General features: G+C 39.6%; 2 protein-coding genes across 3 annotated transcripts; both read right to left on the reverse strand.

The window, feature by feature from the left end:
• Positions 1 to 5,232: 5,232 nt before the first annotated feature.
• LOC113024623 (interleukin-2 receptor subunit beta-like) lies at positions 5,233 to 21,380 on the reverse strand. Of its 2 annotated transcripts, none has more exons than XM_026171817.1 (10): positions 20,933 to 21,380; positions 10,463 to 10,669; positions 10,248 to 10,359; positions 10,040 to 10,130; positions 9,317 to 9,404; positions 9,055 to 9,188; positions 8,688 to 8,892; positions 7,588 to 7,672; positions 7,381 to 7,459; positions 5,233 to 6,701 (listed from the first exon to the last, which is right to left on the reverse strand). In XM_026171817.1, exons 2-10 carry the CDS (start codon positions 10,551 to 10,553, stop codon positions 5,721 to 5,723), a joined length of 1,866 nt encoding a protein of 621 aa, XP_026027602.1. In that variant the 5' UTR covers positions 10,554 to 10,669; positions 20,933 to 21,380; the 3' UTR covers positions 5,233 to 5,720. The 2 variants fall into 2 exon arrangements, with proteins under 2 accessions (XP_026027602.1, XP_026027600.1); XM_026171815.1 differs by lacking the exon at positions 20,933 to 21,380 and adding an exon at positions 16,404 to 16,566.
• A 63-nt stretch (positions 21,381 to 21,443) lies between these two features.
• LOC113024624 (3-mercaptopyruvate sulfurtransferase) lies at positions 21,444 to 26,002 on the reverse strand. Its single transcript, XM_026171818.1, has 2 exons — positions 25,255 to 26,002; positions 21,444 to 22,350 (listed from the first exon to the last, which is right to left on the reverse strand). The coding sequence occupies exons 1-2, from the start codon at positions 25,832 to 25,834 to the stop codon at positions 22,052 to 22,054; spliced, it is 879 nt and encodes a 292-aa protein (XP_026027603.1). The 5' UTR covers positions 25,835 to 26,002; the 3' UTR covers positions 21,444 to 22,051.
• Between the last annotated feature and the right edge of the window lie 342 nt (positions 26,003 to 26,344).

A 26,344-nucleotide genomic window follows, 5' to 3' on the forward strand; every position in this document is an offset into this window, starting at 1 on the left:
GAAGAAGGTAGCATCCTAAAGACGAGCAAGAGGACAGTTTAAAAGGAGACATTATGGCACAATAAAGGCACAAGCTCTATCACCAGAGCTTCATCAAACAAACTCAAATTGCATTGATTGTTTATTTCAGTATCATTCTGTGACGTCAACCCTTAGGTAGCATATAATGTTTGACATTTTACATAAATTTTACTATTAAATACAATAATAGTATACTGTATTGACTGAAAATCCCATAGATTTCAGGTCTGGATTTAGCCCCAGTATTTCAAGAGCAACGCTACTGTTTATGGACAAATTCTTAAAAGATACGAGGTTTTTTTGGTGCTGACTCAGTTTTAGTTATTTTTTTTTAAAATTATTATTATTTTTAATATGTGCAGCAATTTATTGAAACATAAGGCAAAAACAGAGGTACAGGCACAATTCTAAAGTGTGTGAAAGTCACTTTTCAGTATGTCGAAAAGTAGGGATGTACCTACTAGTTAACATATGTACATAACAATTCAAAAATATAAGATACTGGAATATGGAGGTTCATACAAGTTCGGGACGCCTTGACTAAATATAATGTTTCCATATGTCCCAAATTTCAACAAATGTGTCATATTGAAATCTGTTAGAGAATGTAATTTTTTCCATTTTAAACAACCGATACACAACTTCATGTCATTTAGTGATGGAATTTTTACACCGAGCCATTTAGTCTTTCGGACAGCCAGACTCAAAATGCCGTATAACGGAGCACATTGCTGATACCAAGTGTCATTTGAAATTACCATATTTGTTTCCCTTTCCCATTTCTGTTTGATGCAAATTGTATTCATATTCTTAATTTCCTGTAAACACTTGTACAGTCTAGAAATCACTTTGAGACCAGGATCCGCATAGTATGCCTTAACAAATATATTCAGAACAGGAAGAGAGAAAAGATCTATTCTCTTGGGTATAAAGTTATGTAGATGATGCTGGATTTGGAGAAACCTAAAAAAATCACTATTGCTTAACTGGCATTGATCTTTTATTGACTGGAAGTCCCTAAGAGTTCCCTTATCATAAAATGTACAGTATACCTTTAAGCCTTGTCCTGCCCACTTTTTATATGTCGCATCTAACTTTTTGGGTAAAAAATCAGCTGGATTATAGTTGATCAAAACTTTAATGTGATTTCAGTTTAAGACATTAAACTGGCCACGTTTTAGATAAATTTTATAATAACAGAGTGATGCTGGACATAAGCAACTGTGATTCCCTGCATATTTTAAGGATTAAGATAAACTTCAGTTTTCACTGAGTCTTTATTAACATTATCTTGAGCTGTCTACATCATTTTAAAATGTATTAATTTTGTTGTTTGTTTGTGTTGTTAAAAGAGTTTTGTGTTGCTGTGCAGAGTGAAAATCTCACCTGATGTAGTGTTAAGGTGATGTTCACCAGTAGATGGCAACAAAGACAAATGGCACAGGTATTTTCTATACAAACAAAATTTCACACTGAAAAGCCTCAGTGGGAATTTTTGTTTGCATAGAAAGAAAAGGAAAAAGTGTCTTCAGGGGCCTGTTCTTCGTACCGCGCTAAGTGAGTTAGCTGGATGAGATTGTTGACCATTTCGCGTGATCCTGGATCGTTCGGTTCCCCGAAGCCCATCCGGGACTTGCTGTCATAGCAACAGAGCCGTAAGCGTAAACCTGCTGGGGAGCAGGTTTACTTTATGTAAACAGGATTAGATCGCGGCCACGCAGGTATGTCCGCGTCATTCATACGAAAGCAACAGCGATATTCCACCACTGTTTCACCATAAATAAATAACATCAATGTAACTAAAGATAATGCAGCACTTGATCCTTTTATTGATTTCACACAGATACATACAGGTCATTCCCTAAAAAAGGGAAATGTACTATTAACATTCTATTACATGTATGTGATTATTACAGATGTAATTCATATTTCAGAGTAGTAATTGTAAATTACTTCGTGTAATCAAGATGAGAGACCACGGCTATAAAAGCGAAGGTGGATTTGGGAAGTCTGTCGCAGTCATATCCTGTCCGTTTACGCGAGCAACCCATTGCGGAAGGTCCAAGATTGATAAGGAGAGTTTTCAGAATTCAGCGTATATTGCGGGACAGACAGGATCCTTTAGCTCAGCGCGACAGTGTGCTCATAGAGAGATATCGATTTTCCCGTGAGGGTATTATTCACTTAACCAACTTGTTGACGAGGGGGTGCAGGACCACCACCTGTCTTTTTTTTTGCTCTGCCCTTTTCTTGGTTGCTGTTATGAACAAACAAACAGATTATTCCAGGGTCTCTTTCCAAGAGACGACAAGCAATATAAGTGATAAATATTACCATTCTGTAGAATATTCTTATATTTCACTTTTACTTGTTCCCATGTTCTAGTGGGTCCTGTTGTGGCTCTAATGTGAAAGGGGATATAATATAACATATTATAATATAATATAATGTAATATAATATTGGATAATATGGTGTGATATGATAAATCTACCCTACCGCCTACTGGTGTTGGCCAGAGGGGCCGATGGCGCAATATGGCAGCCTGGCTTCTGTCAGTCTGCCCCAGGGCAGCTGTGGCTACAACCGTAGCTGCCTCCACCAGTGTGTGAATGTGAGAGTGAATGAATAGTGGCATTGTAAAGCGCTTTGGGTGCCTTGAAAAGCGCTATATAAATCCACTCCATTATTATTGTTATTATTAAATTACTTACGAGTTTGATTTGTCAGCAACTTTCTGCCAGCCCTCTCTCCTTGCTTTTGCAGCCTTTGCAGTGTTCCCTTGCGTTTTAATTAAACTCTGAAACTCCTGAAATCCCTCACTCAAGAGTTCTTGCTCTGCTGCCGAAAAATACCGAGCGCGCTCCTTCGACATTTTCGCCGACCAATCAAAGGGTTGCCGATCAATGTTTCTACTATCGATGCGTAGCCCCTGTTGGGCCACCCAGTGATCTCACATTACTTCATCCAGCTATACTAATCGTCAACAACAGGTGTGTTCGGGGAACCGGATTAGCGAGCTCAGAGTTAGCGCGATGATTTGGTCTTGGATGTTTCATTTGATCTTGGATGTAGTAAGCGACGTACGAAGCACAGGGCCCAGGTCTTTCCAGTGTTTTCAAAATTGTGTTTTTCAGATTCACATCAAAACTTCACACAGACACACACACGTTCGTTTTCACATCTTAGTGAGGACACTGAATTGACATATTACCCCTTAACCAACCATCAGAAATCAATGCCTAACCCTAACCCTTACCCAAAAACCTAACCATGACCCAATGGCACCCCTAACCTCAAAATGACATGTTGAGCCAAAAAACTGCAAAATTGCATGTATTTCTCGTTAATTTTTATTGAGATTTTAACCATTTTTAGTTTTCATGGAAAATAACTGTTATTCATGAAATGACATAATTTCAAATAACTTCTTAAAGTCAGTAAATAGCTGCCACACAAGAATAAATAAAATCTAATTTATGATATTTAACGGAGTTAGAAGTTAGCAGGAAGTTAGCTCACTAGCTTCTATCTAGATACAATATAGCATGTCCTGACTGCGGGGCTTTGGAAACAAATTAAAACGTACAGTTCTGTTATCACTTCCAACATAAATGAAGACAGAAAACTAAACAGCAGTGACGTTTGTAGGGTTACTGAAGTTTGGCTAGCTGGTATATAATGCTGTGCTACATGACCGCTAGTGACACAGCTATGTTAGCATAATATATACAAGCTAACTTTTTTCCACTCGATAAAAGTTAACGTGAGTGTTCTCGGTGGTCAGGAACAAATGTAATCGCATGGCAGGATGCTGTAAAAGGACCAAACTTCAGCCAGGAGAACAACTGAGATAATCCATCCACAATATGAGGTTAGTCATTCATATACTGCTGCATGGGCTGGGCTGTAGATTAGCGGTAATAAAAGCCGAGGGAGGTCAACAGTGATCACTGACTGTTTTAGGAGCTTTTTGAGATTAAATAGAAGAAAATACAAAACATTAAACAAGTTAACAACACAAAAGCCATATTAAACGCAGACTACTTTAGGCCCAGAAGTAGAATTCGTCACGTCATCACTTAACGACCGGATATGTTTCCTGCAATAAAGTTACCAAGTTAGTCTGTTACAAACAAGCAATCCAACATTGTTAAATACGCTGCTATATGGCCAAAAGTATTGGGCCACACCTCTGACTCAATGAATTCAGGTGTTTCAGTTCCATGACTACAGGTGTATAAAATTAAGCATCCATGCAGTCTGCCTTTGCAAGTATTTGTGAAAGAATGGGTCTGAACAGTTCACTGCTCTCACAGTGTGGTACCGTAATACTATGTCAGACAACATAAGCTGAGATAAAAGCCACCAAGGCTCTGCACCAGTGTTGGTCAAGTTACTTGAAAAAAGTAATCAGTAACTAATTACTGATTACTTCCCCCCAAAATTAATCCCGTTACTTTACTGATTACTTATTTTCAAAAGTAATTAATTACTTAGTTACTTAGTTACTTTTTAAAAACACGATTTACAACCTGAATAGGTGATAAAGCGATAGATCTTTCAGCCCAATTCTACTTTTTCTACATAATCCATCATACAAAATGTAATCAAATGGAAAAGTCCCTTTTTAAAACTTGTTTTATTAGTTTTAATCTTTTAACTTTATGCATCAAGCAAAAATTTTATTATATGCAACATTCTCTGACTGGAAGAAATTTGTTTAATATTTAAACCTATTTTCTGCACATTCCCGCACATAAAATATATTTTTTTTGTGTTTACACTCAGTCTTTCAAATAGATGCAAGTGAAACACAGCAGAAAATAAATAAAATCAAAGACTCAGCGGCCCTTTTGCTCTATTTTCACCTGTAAAGCAAGAGTGGCGTAGGCGGAGGTTTGCCCTGGGGCAGGTTTTTGTCACTTTTTATGGAATCAAACTTAAAGTAAGGTCAGTACTTCCACGCTTTAAAGGCTGCATGCTCATACTCTCTTCTGCACTCGATATATTATCCATTGTTGATCTGCACACAGCTGCTGTCACGAACGTCGCACTTGCTTACCTTACTGTCATGAGACATTCTCGCAAAAAAATCACGGTTTTAGTAACGCAGTAACGCAGCGTTCCTACGGGAAAGTAACGGTAATCAAATTACCGTTTTTGCAACAGTAATCCCTTACTTTACTCATTACTTGAAAAAAGTAATCGGATTACGCGTTACTGCCCATCTCTGCTCTGTACAGCTCCAAACCTCCTCTGCCACTGACATCAGGATAAAAAATGTGCACTGGAAGCTTCATGGTATGGATTTAAATCGCTCAATATGTATGTGGCCAAAAACTTTAGTCCATGTAGGGAAGTTTACCACAGTTTACCACAGTTTACACAGATTTACGCAGTTTAGAGTCAGTCAGGTCAGCTAGTGTGATGGCAGAGAGGGCAGCCTTTACATTGTAGAAAGAGTCACATTATTTTATTCTGGGGTGACAGTATGAGCTTCTGAGCAGGCATAAATATTGATATAAATATATAAAAAACAAAAGTAAAATACATTCATGAAACTGTCAAAGTTGCTGAAAACTGAGCAGAAGAGAAAGAATTATGTGATGTCACATTTTCCTGAGAACTGACTGACTGTGATGACTCCTCCAAGTGCTACATGCTATGTTGTCCTGCTAGTTGAGCCTGCTGTCTGTTCTCAGCCCTCCTCCTGTTTCACTGGCATATATCCATCACCAGAGGGCTCCACCGACCTGCCTGTTGACATCAGAGCAAACCCCTGTGTCATGTGACCTGGCTGGAGCTGCAACGCTGGACTCAGTCGTGGCCCAGGCAAGTTCAGAGGCAGTTGTGGAAAAGAGAGCAGGGAGCATGGTAAAGCACTGGAAGGATGAGGCGGAAACAGGAAGCGTGTAGATTCAGTGGACTTATCAACATCCTCCATGCCCTCATCCTGACTCAGCTGCTCCTCTCCCCCACTGCTAACACCTGAATCCAAGCTGGGAAGCTCCGGGCTGTCAGCCTGCTGTTTCTCCACTCGCTCATAATCAGAACAAACCTGGATAGACTTGCCAAACACACCTCCGCTGCTTCCAAACAACCTCTGAAAATCTGCCTTTTGTTTATTCCCTCCCTCCTTCTCTTCCTCACCCTCAGGTTCTTCATTATGGCTATCAGTCATATTGATGCTATCTGCCTCCATGCTCTCTTCACTGACCTCTTCACAACTGCACATGCCTGAATCTAGACTCTGGAGCCTAAATCGATCATTGTCGAGCCTCTCAGTTTTCTCGTAGTCTGAAATCACCTGCACTGGCTCACTGTTACTGCTGCCTTTGAGCAGCAACATTAACGTCTCCTTTTCTTTCTCTCTCGCTTCATCACTTTCCTGTTCTGCGCTTTTTCCTTCACCCTGAGTACCAACAGGACCATAAGGCGTGTCAACCGCACAGGGCTTCAGATTCCCAGCAGTGAGTGAGGAAATAGGAGGAGGGCTACAAAGCTCAGAGTAACTTGGGTTAGTGAAGCTGGAGCTGGTGGAGTCATAGCTGCCTTTGTTCAACACCATCTTCTCATCTGGCTTGTAGGCCACAGCAGCATCCACAGGTGAGATTAATTCTACAGTGATAATTTCCACTGGTTTCAAGAAGGAGTGAAAGTATTCACTGGAGAACCCACTCTGGAGGAGAGAAAGTCACAGAACAGAAGAGATTAGAAAGATTTGAAATATACTAGATATTCAGTCTGCACTTCAAGACCAGGATTAAAAAGACGAATGGATCGGTGATCAATTTTGTTTGTCTGGTTAGACTGTCTGCAGCACAACTTTCAGTAATTCTCTTTTTATGTTGCATGCTGTGTCTGTTTATGAGCTGCAGTTATCTCATTTTTATTTGTAGATGGTTATGACAAAGTATTGAACTGAAAACTAAAGAAGATTCAGTATTCGACTGTAAACGACCACGGCTGACCCAGTGGCATTTTAATCATTCTTTATTAATACTTGATGGTTGCTGTGCACACGCAGGACCCACTACAGTATTTAAGTAGGCGGGGCATGATTGCAGATGCCATGCAGGTGCGTCTGCCATCCCTGCACGGCACCGCAAGCCACGGCCTGCCACATCGACTTACAGTCATATGTGGCTGACACACAGCTCAAAATAAATGCTAACGATAGCTGCTAGTCATGTACATTTACTGCAAACATGTTCACCATGATAGTACACAAATGTTATTTTTTACTGCCCTGAAATGGCAGCTTCAATTGTTTTTCATTTTAAACTGTAAACTGTAACCTGATTACATGATTTAACAGTAGAGAGTAAAGAGGACGCATCTACAGCCTGTATGCTTACCTTAAAATGTACATTCTGCAGGGAGGATTTTCCTGGGTCTGGTACGGGCTGACCTTTCATTGTCTTTACTACATAAACCCTGAGGCAACAAAATTACAATCAAAACCGAAGCTGTCAAAAAGAATCTTTTTGTTTTTAATACATCATACCAGAATAACTAATCATAATATACTGCACATTGAGATATTTTTGGAAAAGTTTGCTTACCAGTGTTTTTTAGTTGTGCAGAGAATGACTGCCATTAACACTACAACACCTGCTGTAATTATGCACACAACAAGTGTAGGAACATCTGAAAAATACAAAAAAACCAAAAAACAGAATAGAATAACTTTATCGTCCACACTAATGGAAAATTGTCTTTGGTTCACCAAGTCAAAAATCAACCAGGCAATAAAATCATAATAAAAATATTGGTAGGAATCAGACCACATTCAAACCTAAGCATAAATAACACTCCAATATACCTATAGAAATACTTCACAGTATATGATGGATTTTTTTAAAATATTAAATGCTTTTGACACAAAGGATCTCTTATAGACTTTTTTGCTAGCTAGAGGCATCTTGTAACGTCATCCTGACAGCATTAATTCAAAATCAGAGTGAAGAGGGTGTTTGGGGTCAGTAACAATAGACCAGGCTTTCCTTAAGACAGCTTGAAGATACTAGATTCCAATCAAGGCTGCTATCGACCAGTAATTGTTCTGGTAGTTCTAACAATCATGTTACAAAATAACAAAATATTCTCCAATTAGCTTTCCTGTAAATGGAATGAGCATAAAAAAAATAAATCTTGTCCTTAAAATGTGTTTCCAGATACTTAAAGATATTAATGACTCTCACAGACTGATCAGAAAGTGAAGCCGGTCATGGGGATTGGGTAATTCAAGACAAGCTTTTTCATTTTTAATAAGGAAATAATGAAATTTACACCCTTCTTTCAACCTGCATCCCTGAGCAAAACCATTAGGGCTCGAGTTCCTATAGAAGACCAACAATAGCCATATCATCAGCATATTTTCACATTTTCACTTTCCTATCTTGGAGCTGCACGTCATTTACATAAACAGAGAATAACAATGGTACTGACTGTACTGACTTCATCAGGTAAAACAAATACAGAATTTCTGTGGGCTTTAGTTGCTCTTATAAAATGTGTGTCCTTGTTGTACTGAAACAGAAGACAGAGCCGATCACGTTAGCTTAGAAAAATGAGAGAAGGCAGGACTGAATGTAAAAGAGAACTCTGCAGAGTTTCTTAAACTAAACTATTTGTCTTTGGAGCCATTTGGCAAAAAAAGTACCTGATGGTGGTTTTCTTTTTCCTACTGGTGACTCCCATGATGCAGTGGGGCTCCAGTCACTCCAGGCTCCCTTGGGTCGAGGTTTAACAGACCGCACACGAACTCGTACCTCGTACTTCTCGCCTTGTATCAGTTTGTCTGGGTCCAGCTCTGCCCTGCACTCATTCTCGCACTGAATGTCACCTTTTTTCTGAAAGGGGGGATCCTGACAGACAGAAAGATTTTTATATCACTTTATTTACTCTTGCTATGAATTCACACAAACACAGGGCAAGGATCATGTGTACACACTATTTAAACGTGCACTTTCAGGATCTCGACTTCATACCCAAACTCATTCACATTGTGATACAAAATCTAAACTTACACTCCATGACTGATCCTGCTGCTTCCACTGCACTTCACTTTCGTATGAGTTGATCATTTCATGTTCGGGGTCTTCGGACAACCAGGAAACAGAGGTGACGTTGACTTCTGGCTTCGAAGGAGGATTCACCTTTACTGTAAGAGTGTGCACATGAACACACACACACACACACACACACACACGAATCAGACAAATATGTTCTATGGGCTCCGTAAATAGGTCATATTGTAAGTAACAATGAGGTAGTATAGATTACACTCACTGTGACAGGACGGCATGTAGGAAGTGTTTAGACTCTGCTTCATATGAGCACAGCTCAGATTCATGGACAACACATGGAGAGACCGAAACTGAAATAAATTGTTTTGAAAAATTAATAAAATGATCCAAAACTAGTGAAGATCTAAATCGATTGGTAAATTTAAAATGTTTTGATTCAAATCTACAGATAATAGTTTCGATGTAAATCTAGAAGTGATGTATATATGCTTGAGGCTTGAGGTTTTCCTTGGTGTCACAGAGTGAAATTCACAAGGGTGGGACCAGTTATGCTTCTTCTTCATTTCTGACATATTATTATTTCATATGTGCAGGTATACCCGCACATATTAGAAAAAAAGGGGTCCAGAATGCTCTCTCAGTTTAGCTTCTACGTTTTGAGAAATTAGCATTTTCACACAGTAGTCTGTGTCTGCACAGAGGCCATAATTAGCTTTAATTTCACTTCATGTGCAAAAAAGTAAAAATAAAAAAGAAGCCTGATCCTGGAGTTGTACTTCCTGAAATTCATACATAGATACTCTAATATTAAATGGAAAGCAGTGTGCTTTAAATGTCCTGCTGGCCATATGCTCATCACAGGATTCTTCACAGCTGTCTATACCTTAAAAAGCAGATGATTCTTTTTTTCTCTCTTCTACAGATTTTAAACATATTTTTAATAAACAGGGTATCCACCAACAATGCTAGTTGTTTACACACTCACAGTGTATTCCATTTCAAAGATGAGGGAGCACTCCTTTAGGTCTGGTCTGGACATGTCAACAGACTTTAGGTGACAGGAAGTGCTGTAAGAGCTGAGAAGAAGAATATTCATTTGATTTTGCTGTAGATGATGTTACTGATGACATTTGTGACTCGTGTATTGTAAGTATTATGCATCTAGGTTTTCTTTTTGTGATTGAGGTCCTTACATGTAGGGACCTTTATACTGAGCATGTATGGTGCATGCAGTGTCATCAGACACGTATTTGCTGTTCCACAAACATGTGATGTTTCTATTGTAGTCAGTGTAGCAAGTGAGATCTGTGAGAATTAAAACAGGAGAGATTAAATGAAAATGAGTAAATATGTCAAACAACAGATCTTAAAATCAGTTAAACATGAATAAAGAGGAATAAAGACTAACTCTCTGGAAGCCTGGGACACTCATCACTTGTGCAGAGCAGCAGCAGAGGCAGCAGAATAAACAGGGAAAGTCTTTTCTTATTTCTCTCCATTTGTTAAGTCCTTTGAGGCCACTGGGATGGTTTGTTTCCAAAGCTCAGTGACTGGAAGATTTGAAGCATTGTAGTCGCTCCAGACTTTGGCTCACTGCTTCCCAATTTTTCTCATCCTGCCCAGATAAAAAATAAATAAATTTAAAGTGTTTATTAAATCATCTGGTTGACAAGATGCAACAATGTGACAGAGATACACATAGAAAAAAAACTGCTGCCTACAAACACATCAAGAATAAGTTGTAACATAAGCAGTCGATGGAAAAACAGAAATAGAAGTGTTTCAGATCCTGCCCCACTCCTCTGCGGTTCCACATCTGTACAAATGTGACATTTGTTCTCTTGCAGTAACAGGATAAATGAACAATGATGATTTGAGACAACAAAGTTCCAGTGTAAATCAGGCTTATGCATCAAAATCAACACCAAATACAATGTCATTGATATTTCCTTTTTCAGGGTAAAACAAGACCAGCTGTTTTTTCTGAAAGGCCACACTCATACAGCCATTAAAACAGGTAATGAAAAGAAATACTCTGGTCAAATTCTCATTTTACACTCAGCCACGCACACTCAAGACATGCAAAACCTTTCATCAGCTTCCTTTTTGGAACATACAACAGTCTGCCTTTTTCATCCCACCCACATTTGTGCAAAAATGTCAGCAGTTTCCATTCAATCTCCACTGGAATTCAGCACAACTATTTAATAAAATACAGTTTAAATATCAAACAGTTCTCTTAATAAAACAATAATAATAATTGTGTCAGCTACACAAACCCAAACAGATAAAAGGAAAAAAAAAAGGTTGAATTCGTTGCTTTTCAATTCAAGCAATTAACACTGTAGAGGATCTTACTTTGAATCGGCACTGCTCTCCAGACTAAAATGTGAACTTCTGATTAATTATTCTTCACTTCTGAGCATCTGAAGCATGTCAACACGTGTTTCTTACTTCCTATCATTTCTTTCAACTGACAGATAAGGTTAAATTTAGTACCTGATGACACATTTAAACATGCAGTCAAGTAAAAACTGGCAGCTTCTGCGTTAATGTTTCAGTTTTAAACTTCATCATCATTTATTAGTTTGTTGACTACAGCCTGCCATTTCCCCCAGCCTGTTGGATTTTTAACCGTGCACAGCAATGCACACAAAGGGCATGCTACAGCTAATACTTATAAATGTATTAGCTGCAGCTGCTTTTGCATGTGGACCGCAATGACATTTAAACTCTGTGAAAAACAGGATGAAAAAAAAATGTGTTTGTGTGGATTCGTGGTTCTTGTGGTTTTGCAGCCAAGTGCAAGCTGACCCACAAACACCCAGAGCCTGACCTAAAACTTTCACCTTTTTTTAAAAGCATTTTATCTCATTGATATTCAAGCGAACATTTCTTTTCATTGTGATTAACGCAAACATATTAAGTTTATACTGCACAGCGCTGACGTAGATTCTTTACATGTTTAGATTCACATTCATAACATAACATGTATTCTGCTTTGTAGCATGATAGAAAACCTAAACCTGAACCTGCAGCTAAAACCCTAAATATTATCTTCAGCCACAATCCATAGAATAACTGTCTAACAAACTACGTTCCAAGTGTCATGCAGAAGTCAACACTTGTGGCAGTTCGTGGCAAGTATACCATGAGTTGCTGCAGTTTAAAATGCAGTGGAACATTTTAAAAATCATTTACTGATAAATATTTGTGGTGCCAGTATCATTTCTTTAAAAAAAAGAAAAAAAAAAGAAGAAAAAGTGTTGTTCTCCTTTTTTTTTAGCCCAAACCGCTGCACACTACTGTTTTTCTTCCATTTCCGTGCACAGGGGAAAGCACATTATGTTGGTGCTTCTACGGTCACCTGTTTGCAAGGTTTAATAAAGGTCAAAATGTTTTTCTGAGAACTCAAATGTTCCATTATTCTGACAGGTTCACTTCCTGCTAACGGCACTTCTTAAAAAAAACTTAATCTGATTGCATGCAATGAGCTCAGACTTACATGATTTTAATAAATGGAGTATACAATTTCCAGTCATGCACATTACAAGAAAGTGCTTTAGTAGTCAGGAAGTTGATAAGCTTAACAGGAGGCACTTTGTGTAAAAATTAACAAGATGTCAGTTGATACAAAAGGTGAGGGGGGGAAGTTACACTAACTACATCCTCTTAAAATGTACTATTAGATTGAGTCATGTGCTGCAGCATAAAGCAAGATCAGTTCCATCCTGACATTGAGACTCTCTGATGAGAGCTCTTCTAGGGTGACAATGTTGCATGTAGTGATCCAAGAAGATAACAGCCTTGCAATCTTCCAGAATAAAAAAGAGAAACACCAGTATGGGATAGGAAATGAAGTAGATTACTTATTGTGTCAAATTATGATATGAGACTGCTTATATTTTATTCGTTATCTGATCTTCCGCATGCAAATGGTCTGACAACATACACCTACCTGACACCGCTAATGCACTGCTGCTCCTCAGTGTGAGGAATCTGTAGAAACTGACCTTTCACTCTACCAGATCTATAAAGGTCGCACTGCAGTCACATCAATCTGTAGCAGACGGCTCAAACAAGGCGCATGTTTGATGTGGGTGTTTTGGTTTAATCACAGCTAACTCTTTCTTCTTGCATGGGTAGAAGTCCTCTGCAGTTAAAGCATTCAGACAGACTTTCAAAGAACGGTGAGTCTTTTAAATGCAAAAGATTCATCATGAAGTTCCATGAGCTTCTGTGCCAACACTTACCTTTATTCAACTTCAACAATATCACTAGTAAACACTGCACACATTTTCATAGCTATGATGACAGAGCCAAGCTATATTTATCTTTGAAGCCAGGTGAAACTGTCCATTTAGTCACATTTAAGCATTTCTTAAAGACATAAAGGTCTGGATTATGTAAAATTGTCTACTTGTAACCTCTGGTGTTGTGTATGGAATACAGAGCATGAAATGATTCACTGTAATTACTTTGGATAGGAATGCCTCAGCCTCAATTATTTCCACTCTGACAAACCATCTTTTTTACCCTTATAGTGTCATCAAAGCCAAGTCTTATGGACAGCCTTGTTTCAGCTGAGTAATATTGTCCAATTATGTCCAACGTTTCTGAGTTCAAGTATCTCGGGGTCTTGTTTGCGAGTGATGGGAGAAGGGATCGACAGACGGATTGGTGCTGCGGCTGCAGTGATGCGGACGCTGCACCGGTCCGTCGTGGTGAAGGGAGAGCTGAGTGTAAAAGCGAAGGTCTCAATTTACCGATCGATCTACGTCCCTACCCTCACCTATGGCCACGAGCTGTGGGTAGTGACCGAAAGAACGAGACTGCGGATACAAGAGGCAGAAATGAGCTTCCTCCCTAGGGTGGCTGGCCTCTCCCTTAGAGATAGGGTGAGAAGTTCAGCCATCCGGGAGGGGCTCAGAGTAGAACCGCTGCTCCTCCACATTGAAAGGAGCCAGCTGAGGTGGTTCGGGCATCTGACAAGGATGCCTCCTGGGCGCCTCCTGGGTGAGGTGTTCCGGGCATGTCCCACCGGGAGGAGGCCCCGGGGCAGACCCAGGAAACGCTGGAGAGATTATATCTCTCGGCTGGCCTGGGAACGCCTTGGTGTTCCCCGGATAAGCTGGAGGAGGTGGCTGGGGAGAGGGAGGTCTGGGCTTCTCTGCTTAGGCTGCTGCCCCCGCGACCCGGCCCCGGATAAAGCGGAAGAAGATGGATGGATTGTTTGTTTTTGGTTAGACTTCAACAAGACTTTTTCTGTTCTGGTGGATTTTTTTTTTTTTTAAATTCATAAGACTGAAATCACAAGTCTGTTTTTAATCAAACCTGAAGTCATGTGATTAATGATACGAGTCAAAGTCATACTGGACAATCCACAGACTTCCCCAGCTAACAGGAGATTTGAATGATTTGCGTCAGTTGACCACTTATCCAATTGTGGAAAACCCGCTTTGTTAATAACTTCAGAAAATCAAGATTCCTCTTCTTGCCTCTTCTTATCAGACACTATCTTAATACTTTACCTTCTAAGAACCATTTTTCATGTGTTAAGCACTAGTTCTCTTCATATCATTTGTCTACTGACTTTTGGACTTCCCCTACACTGGTCCGACAGCAAAGTGAAAAAGTTGACACTCTTTGATCTCTTTTTTTTCTCTTTCGTCTCTTTCTCTCTTTCCTTACTCACTTCACTGACACACGAGAAAAACAACCACAAACTGAATACAAATACACACTAAAAACTTAAACCACATCCTAACCCCTTTGTCTTCCCAGAAAGGTATGTTTGTTTCCAATAACAAAAAAAGCAACCATTCATAATCCAGAAAGTCTGCTCTTCATTTCTTGAACTACTTTTTTCTTGAAATTACTGGTGCAGCGGTTTCTGAAACCACAAGTAGTGGTGAGCTGGAGTAACATGTTTTATTCATTTCTGTGGGCATACAGATCAGAACTGCTTCATAATAGTCATCATGTTAAGCTTCAGTCACATGGGCTTAAAGTCCGGTCCACCCTGTCAACCTACATGACTGACAAAAATGTCACTCATTAGATAGTTGGTGTCAGGAAATGGAGATTTTCCCTAAGCAACTGGTGGTTACCAGAAAGTTGCTGACCTGTCTGGGTATTTTTTCTTTCCTTCTTTTGTTTTTTGGCTGATGTTCAACCAAAAAGAGGCAGTAAAGATGTTTGTTGCTCTCTGACTATAAGTAGCTAAAATGAGCATGGTTGTCAGTTGGTGGAACCTTGTCTTGTTTACTGTAAGTGATTAATTGAAGTATCGTTATTATTATGATGTCAGAGACAAGAATCTGCCGAGTAGTTTTTATGTGATCAGATACTTGGAAATGAGATGGTTGGATTGATTATGCCGCTATGGCTTCAGTTCTTAACTGAAAGGGTTGAAGGTGGGATAAATTAGCATATCATAGTCGCAGTCTAGGAGTAGGCGTATCCCGAAACAACAGCGGCAGCAGCAGTATGACTGTTGAGCATGCAGGGACACATAATTTTGTACAGACATACAATAAATCCCCTGAGCTGTTTCCTCTAATGCTGCTGGCAGGCAGAAATTTGGGTGTTTACAGCTTACCACGAGCTTTGTGAAATGTCTGAATTTCAATTTGTTTAATACTGTTTATGTGTAAAATCAACATGATAAACTTGCTTGTTAGCATGCTGACACATTTCAAACTGCAACCCCCAAAAAAGCTGTTGTGCGCATGGACGACTTTTGTTTATTTGACAAAACTATCCACATGTCCGTTTAGAAACCCTTTAACTCTGGCGTCCTTTCCTTCTCTCGCTCCTCCACACTATTTTGTGTCTTTGCTATTCTGCCACCTCCCCCTGCCTCACCCCCCCACCTATTTTCCTGTGCCATTTAAAGTGCACCTTTCCGAGTTAGCGTTTTTATTAAAAAGACAGCATTAGGTATCTTACTGGGACTAGTTTTTATATCTAAATATATTTCTGTCTACTTGGACCTTTTAGGTGATCTTTAGTGCAGAATATATTACAATTACAATATAACTGTGAAAAGTCTTGTTCACAATGATATTGTGGAAAATACAGTGAGAGCTCTTGCATAAACACAATAGGTGAGCTTTAACTTGTTATGATTTTATGAATTAAATACAGAAAAAAGAAAGCCTTTTCCATTCATCACATGCACGTAACCAGCCACTTCTAATCTCGCTTCAGAGTAGACTTTATCACTTTCTCCATCACACTGCAACACCATCTTTCTTCACCGCAGGTTCATTCATTCATAGCAACTAAAAAATGTGTTTGATCTCTCTTAGAAAAGACCAAGTAAACCAAGTAAAAATTGAACTTACCGTTCCAGAGTTGTTCAGCGTGCTGTCATTTCCATGTCTGTAGGGTTATTCAGGCCGTGTACCCTAAACATTTCTTTGACTAAAGTTTTGCCGTCTTGCCTCTAGTGACGTATTGGAAAATTTTCTGAGAAAAGAAGAGGCTGCGGTGCTGTGGTTTCCCTTGGGGTTGTAACTCCTTGACATTCAATCAGCGTGTCAAGAAATGTGAAACATGGTGAAAACCCCTTTTTCTATGTTCGCATAAACACTTTCTGTTCCCTTTGCACTGAGTTTCTATTATTTGTTAAAAATACTATGACTTGGTAAGAAGTAAAAGTAATATGCTAGTGCAGAAACTATAATTTCATGCCTCTGTTTTGTTTGCTTTGCTAACTGAAATTCAGAGTCAACTCTTTTTAGGGCCAGGTTAAATGATTAGTTGGGAAATGTGCTTTCTTACTGAGAGTTTGATGGAAAGTTCGATATCTCATATGTTTACATAAGAAATATGAAGGTTAGCTTAGCAAGTGAGAAAGGCTGAGAATGGGGGAAACAGCTGGCTTACTAAATAAGCTTATTGGTTAATTGTGAAAACCTCTGTTTGTCATCCTACCTGGTTTTTCTGTGGGTAAAAAGCAGTGTTGGTGTTACTGTAATGCATTTACCCGTTACTGAGTAATACAACACATCACTGTCCTAAATTTAGTTTTGTTCTCGTGTGCATGCACTCACACGGCAATCATCCCTCTGCAGTTTCCTGGAGGCACGATATAAGTGGCAGAACAGTCTATACTACAAAAAAGTGACTGTGCCCAGTTAATACACAACTATCCACTGCTGGTGAAATGCTATCAGTTTGGGAAAGGACTTGAAATTAGAGGTGCTGAAGTGTGCATGTGTGCTAGAGTGTCTTACTTTTTTTTAATATGCCACCGTTGCAAGTACCACATCCAGCTGCACACAGCAGATGAAAATAGACAGCCTAAATCTGACCGAACTGGGCCTCACAGGTGAGAAAGTGTTAAAGACAATATTTTAATGCAGACACCAAAACAAATATTAATCACATGCTGTGACACGTCAGGCACACACAAGCAGATCACCAAAAAGTAGGCCAGTCTCACGATTAGGGGGGCTTTTAAGCCACAGCACACAGGATATACAAGAAGCCAACTTGTGCATAACTTACTAGAACCTGGCCAGACATGTATAAAAGGTTTAGGCAATACATTTTGTTCATGAGGGGTTGAATAAAACCTTTAACCCCTCCAAAAATGATTTTCAACATGAGCTATACCTCTCATGTACTCATTTTCAATTCTGTCCATCCTGGTCACTCTTAGTAAAACATCTTGGTATTTTCAACTCTGCCACCTCCACGTCAGCCTCCTGCCTTTTTGTCAGTGCCACCGTCTCCAAACCATACATCATAGCAGGTTTCACCACCACACTGGAAATCTTTCCATTCACTCTTGTCACACATCAACCTTGACCCTCATCTCCACCCGCTGCACTCTCTTCTTCACCTCTGTTGTCTACTATACGAGGCTTTGGATGGTTGACCCCACCTTCACCACCTGTGCTAGTTGCATGTTTACCGTTCCACCTGTATCCCTCTCATTCTCACTCATGTATTCTATCTTCTACTGACTTTCATTCCTCTATTCTCCAGTGCAAACCTCCACATGTCCAGGCTCTCTGCTACCTTCTCGCCACTGCAAAATATCATCTGTAAGCATCGTTAGTCCACGTAGACCCTTGCCTGACTTCACCTGTCAGGCTGTCCATCACCATCAAAAACAGGAAAGGACTCAAAGTCAAACCCTGATGTAATCCCATACCCACCTTGAACTCATCTGTCACTTCTACCACACACCTAACCCACTGTCTCGCTGGCGTCCTGCACATATTCAACTCTGTATATTTTATATATTTTATTATTATTATTATTATTTTTTTTTTTTTTTACTATTTAATTTGTAAAAATGTGTATACACACACACACACACACACACACACACGTAGGAAAATATTTAGTATACACATCCAGAAATGCATACACTATTATATATTGTACATATATTTATTAGTTTCAGGTTGGCCATTCTTGTATTTTGCTCGTTTGTGTTGTTGTGTTTGCACATCTCTGTTGCTTGTGGGGCTCGCACACAAGAATTTCACTCGCATGTGCTGTGCCAGTGTGCCTGCACATGTGATGTGACAATAAAAGTGATTTGATTTTGATTTGATTTGATGTCTTGCGCCACACTCACATGCACTTCTGATTTCCTAACACACTACCTCAGGCGCCCTATCATATGTTTTCTCTGGATCCATGAAGACACTGCAACCCCTTTTTGATGTTCCAGCAACACTTTTTAAAAAAAAAAAATTTGGGGCCTTTTTCTGGCTTTATTAGATGGAGACAGTGAAGACTGACAGGAACGCAAAAAGAGACAGAGGGGGAGACGTGCAGCACATGGTCGCCTGCTCATCCAACTATGCTAAACCAGTGCCCACCCAGCAACACTCTTAAAGCAAACATTACACCTGAAGTGCTCTTTCACAGCATGAAGCCATACCGCTACAGCTTTTCACATCATCTTTGTTCTTGGAAAGTAATGAAGAAGATGTGTACTTCTTCTCCATTACTCATGGGTCCTCTCAATCTCCAGGATTGTGTTAAACAATCTAGTTAAAAAGTCCACTGCCCTCTCTCCTAGAAACATCCAAACCTCCACTGTATGTCATCTGGATTAACTGCCTTTCCACTCTTCTAGAGCTGCCTCACTTCCTTGCTACTAATCCTCTGCACTTCCTCATTGGCTAACTATCCACTTTCCGTCCCCCTCTGGCTCTCGTTTTTTACATTCATTAGCTTCTTAAAGTATTCCTTTAATCTTCTCAGCACACTCTTCACTTCTTAGCACATTGCATATATTATAACTAATATTATAGTCGTATATATTATAATATTATACTAATATTTTGTACTGTTGTGACATCTTGTGGCGGGTATTAGCTGATTGCTCATTGCACCTTTTGTAACTACTGTTGACTGCTATGTAATGTCATTTGTCCATGATGCTTGACATTTTAAGGAAAAAAATACGATTATGTTGTATTTTTACTTTCTAAATCATGCATTTCTGAGACGGATGAAAAAAGGAACAGTTTGTAAAGTGTTTTTACAACTTTATCTTTTATATTATTTTTCTGTCTGTGATGTCTGCCTTTGCACTGCTGCGAACAGAACATTAGATCTCTCTAAGCATCAATAGCATGCTAAAAACAGCTAACAGCAAGAGACCAACCAGAGATGGAAATATCTCAAGACTCTAGTTTCAAAAAAGCCTTGAACTCTAAAGAAAAAAAGACCTGAGGAAACACTTTCCTGATGGGTCTTAATGACAAGTTCCAACATTTATTTAAAACGTGATTTATATAAGTTATGGTGCCCATTAGACTCATAAAGGACATTAAAGCCAAGTTAAGATCACCAACTGTACATTAATAGTTATGTATAGACAAATAAATGATCGTAATATGAATTTAATTATGTAACTAACCAAAAGATACTTAATAAATGTCAAAATGTTGGAGATGTTCTTGAAGAAAAACCTTCATTTACTGTTTGACGAGTAAATGCTTCACTGTTCCACAAGTTTTTTAACAATGTCAGTTTCAATTCTGTTCAATGTTATTTACATAGTACCAAATCAAAATAACAGTTCCCTCACAGCACTTTTTATTGTGATGTAAGGCCACTATAATGATAGAGCGAAGCCCCCAACAATAACATGACCCCCAAATAGCAAGCACTTGTCGACAGTGAGAAGGAAAAGCTCCCTTTTAACAGGAGGAAACCTCCAGCAGAACCAGATTCAGGGCGAGGCAGCCATCTGCTGCGACCGTTTGGGTGAGATTTACGACAACACTTTAACAAGAATTATTTAAGAATTAAAGCCATTTTTTATACAAAGTAACACATTTTTCAAGTGGATACAATCCTGAGACAACTCTGTGTGTAGATGCAGGTGCTCAGCAAAGCTGCTCAGAGAAACTAATTAAAAATACTCATGATTAAATGTTCAGACTATTTCACCTGAGCTCCTATTATACAACAGTGCTGAATGCCAAGGTTTAAAACTCTAGTGTAGTGCTGCCCTCGAGTGGAAGCTTTAGAAACACAAACTCAAATGGCATTTAATGTTGGTTATTATAAAGTGGAAAGGGATAAATATTAACTTCACAAAGATAACTTCACATCAAAGCCCTGAAAATATAATCAGTGTTAAAACAAGCGAGCTTTTTCTTATTGTTAGTATTTTTATTTGTTTTTAGTCTAACTAGAATTTATGTTGTGTTCTGAAATAAAATAAAATTAAACTTAAAATGTAAAAACCCCCAATTATTTATGACATAAAAAACAAACCAAGAGATTATCTTGGGACTTCACTGCTGTTCTAAGTTATCACCAACAACTTTCCCAAAGGAGCTCATGTTCACAGCAAGATAACAGAAATCTTTTATCAGAGCACCACACTCACCAGTTAAGAGCCAGGACAGGGTGACTACTCCCACACTGCAACAGCACAAATAATGAACATGTCCTCTCGGTGACACATGTACAACTATACTGCTCAGAAAAAGCAAAAGGCTTTTTTAATGCGAAAGAGGAAGAGAGGACATTTGAGTCTCACTTCCTTGTCACAGGTCAGCTTTAACATTTCAACTTATGTACAGCAACCCCTTTGCTATGCAGTGGAAAAATGCCTTACGTGTAATACGTGTGACTATCACTACGTCACAGCAAAGTGGGTTTTGATGCCACCTTTTTGTTTCCTTTAGTGCAAGTCTATTTTATATCTGTTCATGCTGAACTTTACTCAAGAAATGATTATTGTATATGGCAAAAGTGATTTACTTGTTATATTAAAAGCAATATTTTTAGCATCAACATTGCATCACTGAAATCATTTTAAGCCACCACAGAAAAAGAGTCTTCTAAAATGCTGTACAGTAATTAGCAATGTGTAACATGACATGAGACAGTAGCAATCATGATGATATATTAATTTATTTTTTCTTTAGACACAAACTTCTCAGGATATCTGACTTTGGAAGCAGAAAACCCCCCAAAAACAAACAGAAAAACATCACTATCCTTAGGCTCTAATCAGTCAACAAGTCAAAAGTCCATCGTTTAAACTGCATTATTGTAAGAACCTAACAAAGGAGACTCTGCTCTTTGTCTATTTTCAGTCCTTTTTAATCAGTTACTGCGTCGATAAACATGTTCATATTTATTTTACCAAAGATTACACAAGATTACAAAGTGTAGGTGTCTTTGAGTCCGTGAGCTGCCAACAGGTGGAGACTTGAGGTGGTGGGGATGGGGTTAAGAAGTTCAGTTTAGTGTCCACATATTGTTGACTTTAATCACAAATCATCTATCAGTATATAAAAGATGAACAAAAAAAACAAAATCCCCAGTGGTGTATTATTAATACAGGAGCTTTTTGGACATTCTGGGAAATTTTGCTATCGTGCTGCTGGCTGTGGCTTCACAGGAGGAAGTCATACAAATCCCAAATGACCAAACTTCAATAGCAACAACAGCACAAGTGATCCAGCCTAAAACCATCGGTCACAGGTCCTTCCTGTTATCACAAATGTTTCCCTCTCCCATCTGATATGACGTGCTCGGGCACGGCGCGGGTGTACCACTCCGACCATCCACCGTCATACACCGACACCCCCGGGTGCCCGCACTCGTGGGCCGCCAGTGCCACGTGGCACGCGGTCACTGCAGAGCCGCATAAGACACAAAGCGGGCAGTCGAGATCCACACCAGCACGGGCAAACAGAGCCTGGAGTTGTTCCTTTGGTAGGAAGTGGCCAGAAGGTGACAGGAAGGCGTGGAAAGGAATGCTGATGGAGCCAGGGATGTGGCCCGGCTCTGTGTCTGTCAATCAGAAAGAGCAGATACATTCAGAATATGATTAAATAATCTGAAATAGCAAATGTGTACTCTTAATTAATTAAGAAATGGGCAGTTACACAGAAACATGCAATTAAAAAGACCTTTAGAGATCTTGATTAGCCTTGGTGAGGCTTTTAAGTCATGCTAACCCTGTGTTGATCCCTTCTGTTTTTCTCAGTCTGGATTATGTTCTACACTTTGAATGTGGACTACAGTAAAATTCTTGAGCTGTTGCTCTTTATTCTAAATATTTTGCAGGGAAAATGGAAAATATGTGCAGCAATTTATTGAAACACATACAAAGATACATGGAAATACAGTATATGAGGCAAAAACAGTTTGTCATTATTTGGTTAGACAACCTTTATTCTTCAACACAGCCCAAACTCTCTTAGACAAGCTTTCTTGTCATTTCTTTAAGTAACAAGTAGTAACTATGACATCACCCATTGACTAGTAAGTGAAGTATTGCTGTGACGCATTTTCATCATTGTGACTGTGGTGTTTTAAAACCACATGTGGCAAGCAACTGTGAAACCAATGACACTGCACAATCACTGGGTAAAGGCTTACTATTGAAGTTGTGCCAGCCATTAAAAAGAATTCATGTTTACGGCACTTCTGTTTTGGCTTTACTTTTTAGACCTTTCTAGCTACACACCTCCTTGATGTAGTCTCTAATCCTGGAGTGACCTTTTACATCACAAATAATTTTACCACACATGTTTAGTGCCATTAGTAAAACTGTTATGATCCCCATTTCTGAATAACTTGTTATACAGTACACATGATTAGCAAATCATTATAATCTGCCTTTGTATTGACCGCCTCTTATTACGGCATTTCCATCTCCACTCTGCTAGCATCAGAAAGAGTAAGAGGCGTAAGTTATATTGGTCCAGCTCAGCTGCACTCGACTCTGAATAAATCAGTAGAGAGGCATGAGTCAGAGGACTGTTAAAGTCCATGACCGAAGATGACAGTCTTAAATATAAGATAAAAAAAACGGAACATAATGTGATCATTGATGACTCAACCCTGTGATCTTTTGGCTACAGAAGGACCATGTGGACGAAACCCCAGAAAGGGTTTTCTTCAGATCACATTTTAAATGTGAAAAAAAAAAATAGCCAGGTGTTAATAAACCACAACCACACTGGGACAGGCAGTATTTTAGTCTTGACTATATCAGTTATAGTGGGAAATTGGTTCAGTGTTTCAAAAGCAAAACTCTGAATTGAGGAAAAGAAAGCGAAACCCGCATTTGCTACGTTTTTACTACCACAGACAAATATGTGTGTTTGTATCGATGTTTGATATGAAAACAGACATTACAAAAACTGATGCTTATACTCCCAAGGGAGTCAATCAGAAGAGCAGATTTAGCATGTGAAAGTTTTATTTGTTTCCCCCAAAATTAAATCCAGGTTGGATTTACACATGCAATGAAAAGGGAAGTTTTTTTTGTTTTTTTTTAAGAGAGCAGTCAGAAAGGTCACTGCTCAAACTGCTTTCAGAAGTGTTCTGCCTGCAGAGGAGCCCTGTAACAGCACATCAGAGCTTTACCCTCAAACAGTGTGTGTACTGTGAGACGTATATGGATAAGACATCTATACCTTATCACTGTTTTGTCCATTCACTGAGTGCCGTCTTTAAAAACATCAGCGGATCAAAGGTTGGACTATTGCTGCATCTAAACGTTTAACCATTCACTTTGTCTGCTACTGTGGCACAGCAGTGTGTGTGTGTGTGTGTGTGTGTGTGTGTGTGTGTGTGTGTGTGTGTGTGTGTGTGTGTGTATGGTTCATTGACTATAGCTAAAATGTGGGCTATCCAAGTACGGCCTGTCTGCCTGACCTCTTTTCATGTTTGTGTTGTTCAGTCATCCAAGCCCAGAGCAAACTCCATAAAACTCTATGTACAAGGAACTAGCAAACCATTATCTTGTCCCCCCCCCATACCTGTGTCACCCTGACGTCACTGTCAGAGTCAAACTGTAATTGTGTTTTATAAGATACTAATTATTGTCCATGTTTGTTCATTAATTATCCCATCACTAGTAAAGAGAAGAGTGTCAGGGGTCAATAACATAAAATATCATGGGCCATGATATCCTCCCCTAATAACAATAATAACTTATTGTGACACGTTTGTGTGTCTATCCACCTCCACTGCCATGAGTTTGAAGTCTTTGCAGTGTACAACTGCCAGAAAAACAAATCTGCGCAGACAACAGGAAGACATTTGGAGAATTTCAAACTGGTAATTGATACCCGCCTCCAGGTGCAATCCTCGAACCAGTTTTTGATCAGTCATTCTTAAACACTCTTAAACAAGTTGACTGGTTCAATCATTCTGTTTATCTTAAAAACAGGCACAATAAGATCATCAATGTTGTCTATAAACCCTTTAATGAAAAAGTTACTATCAACAATGCACGTAATAAAAGCTACTGTGGGACGTTACTGTGAGTCACTCAGTCATCACTTTGACCAAGATAAAAATTCTATAAAATAATGCATGTCACCATCTTTTCCAAGGGAAAAGAGTGTAACGTTGGGTTCTTTAGAAGTATTTCAGTTACACACGGACATGAGTCAGGCCGGAAATCCTGGCACAAGTGTGTCCCAACAATAGCTGAGTTGTGAAGTTATCTTAATCATAATCAACGCATTTGTCATCAAGAGGCAATAAGAATAAAGATACAGTGCACGCCCCCTCATGTCAGTGTGCCTGTAGTCTGAGGATGCTATTTGAAATAAGGGTGTCAGTAATCTGAAAATGTAATGAAGTTCTGAGAAGAATGGATCTCTTCAAAAGCCTGAGTGGGGCACGCAGGACTGTAACCATGTAACCATCATAAAGGCTCTAATGCAGACTACTCACTGTCTCTGGGTTCAGGGTCCAGTCCTTTGAACCTGCCTGTGGGCCTGGCATCCACCACCTGGAACTTTTTAGTCTCCAGGTTATCCAGGATATCCTCATAGGTTTTTATCCACGAGCGGTTCAGAGAGGCTTTGAACTCGGTCGCTGTGGGTCTGACGTACCGGTCACTCACAGGTCGACCCTCCAGCTCCCAGTTCCTGAGCCCCCCATTGAGCATAGAGACCGCACTGTGCCCGAACACTCGGAACATCCACCACACGCGGGGCGCCGAGAACGCCCCGAACTCGCTGCCATCGTAGACCACGACGTGCGTGTCGTTTTCTATTCCCAATTTCCCGACGTATTCCGCAAAATAGTCCTCTGACGGCAACATATGGTCCAGAGGAGAGGTTTTATCACAGCACTGGTCAATGTCAAAGAAAACTGCTCCCGGCACATGCTTCTTCTTGAACTCGGTCTTTGCGTTTCTCCGCAGTTTGGGCAAATACCACGAAGTGTCCAAGACCCGCATTTTCCCCTGGACCTTTACAGCCTGAGCCAGCCACTTAGAGGTGACCAGAGCGGTGGCTTGGAGAGCCATGGTGAACTGGAGATGCAGACAGGCTACAAAGTTTACCTAAGTTTCACAATATTTAACAAAACCGAGCCAAAAGTCGGGAGCGGTCGAGTGAGCAAAGGTACTAATGGTGGCGAGAGAGCGCATGCCAAACCGTCACGCCCCTCGGCTCACCTGACACTGATAAAAGTGAAAGGGGGACACAGTAAAAATGGCATTAGCCTACATTTTAGACAAAGTCTGAACCGACACTCATTCATAAGTCTGCAGCGAGACATGCACATTTTTCCAACTCCAACAGAAAACGTAATCTATGAACCTATCTCCGTGTGAAGTGAAAATAACAGAGGATTGGAGCCACTTGTTCCATATTTGAACAAGATCAAATATTGTAGCATATTTGATTTGAGAGTTGGCAGTTCTGTTTTGATACTACTACTACTACTACTAAAATGGCCTGTATTTGTATAGCGCTTTACTTAGTCCCTAAGGACCCCAAAGCGCTTTACACTACATTCAGTCATCCACACATTC

This window comes from Astatotilapia calliptera, chromosome 6 (genome assembly GCF_900246225.1).
Source record: "Astatotilapia calliptera chromosome 6, fAstCal1.2, whole genome shotgun sequence".
Taxonomy (NCBI): domain Eukaryota; kingdom Metazoa; phylum Chordata; class Actinopteri; order Cichliformes; family Cichlidae; genus Astatotilapia; species Astatotilapia calliptera.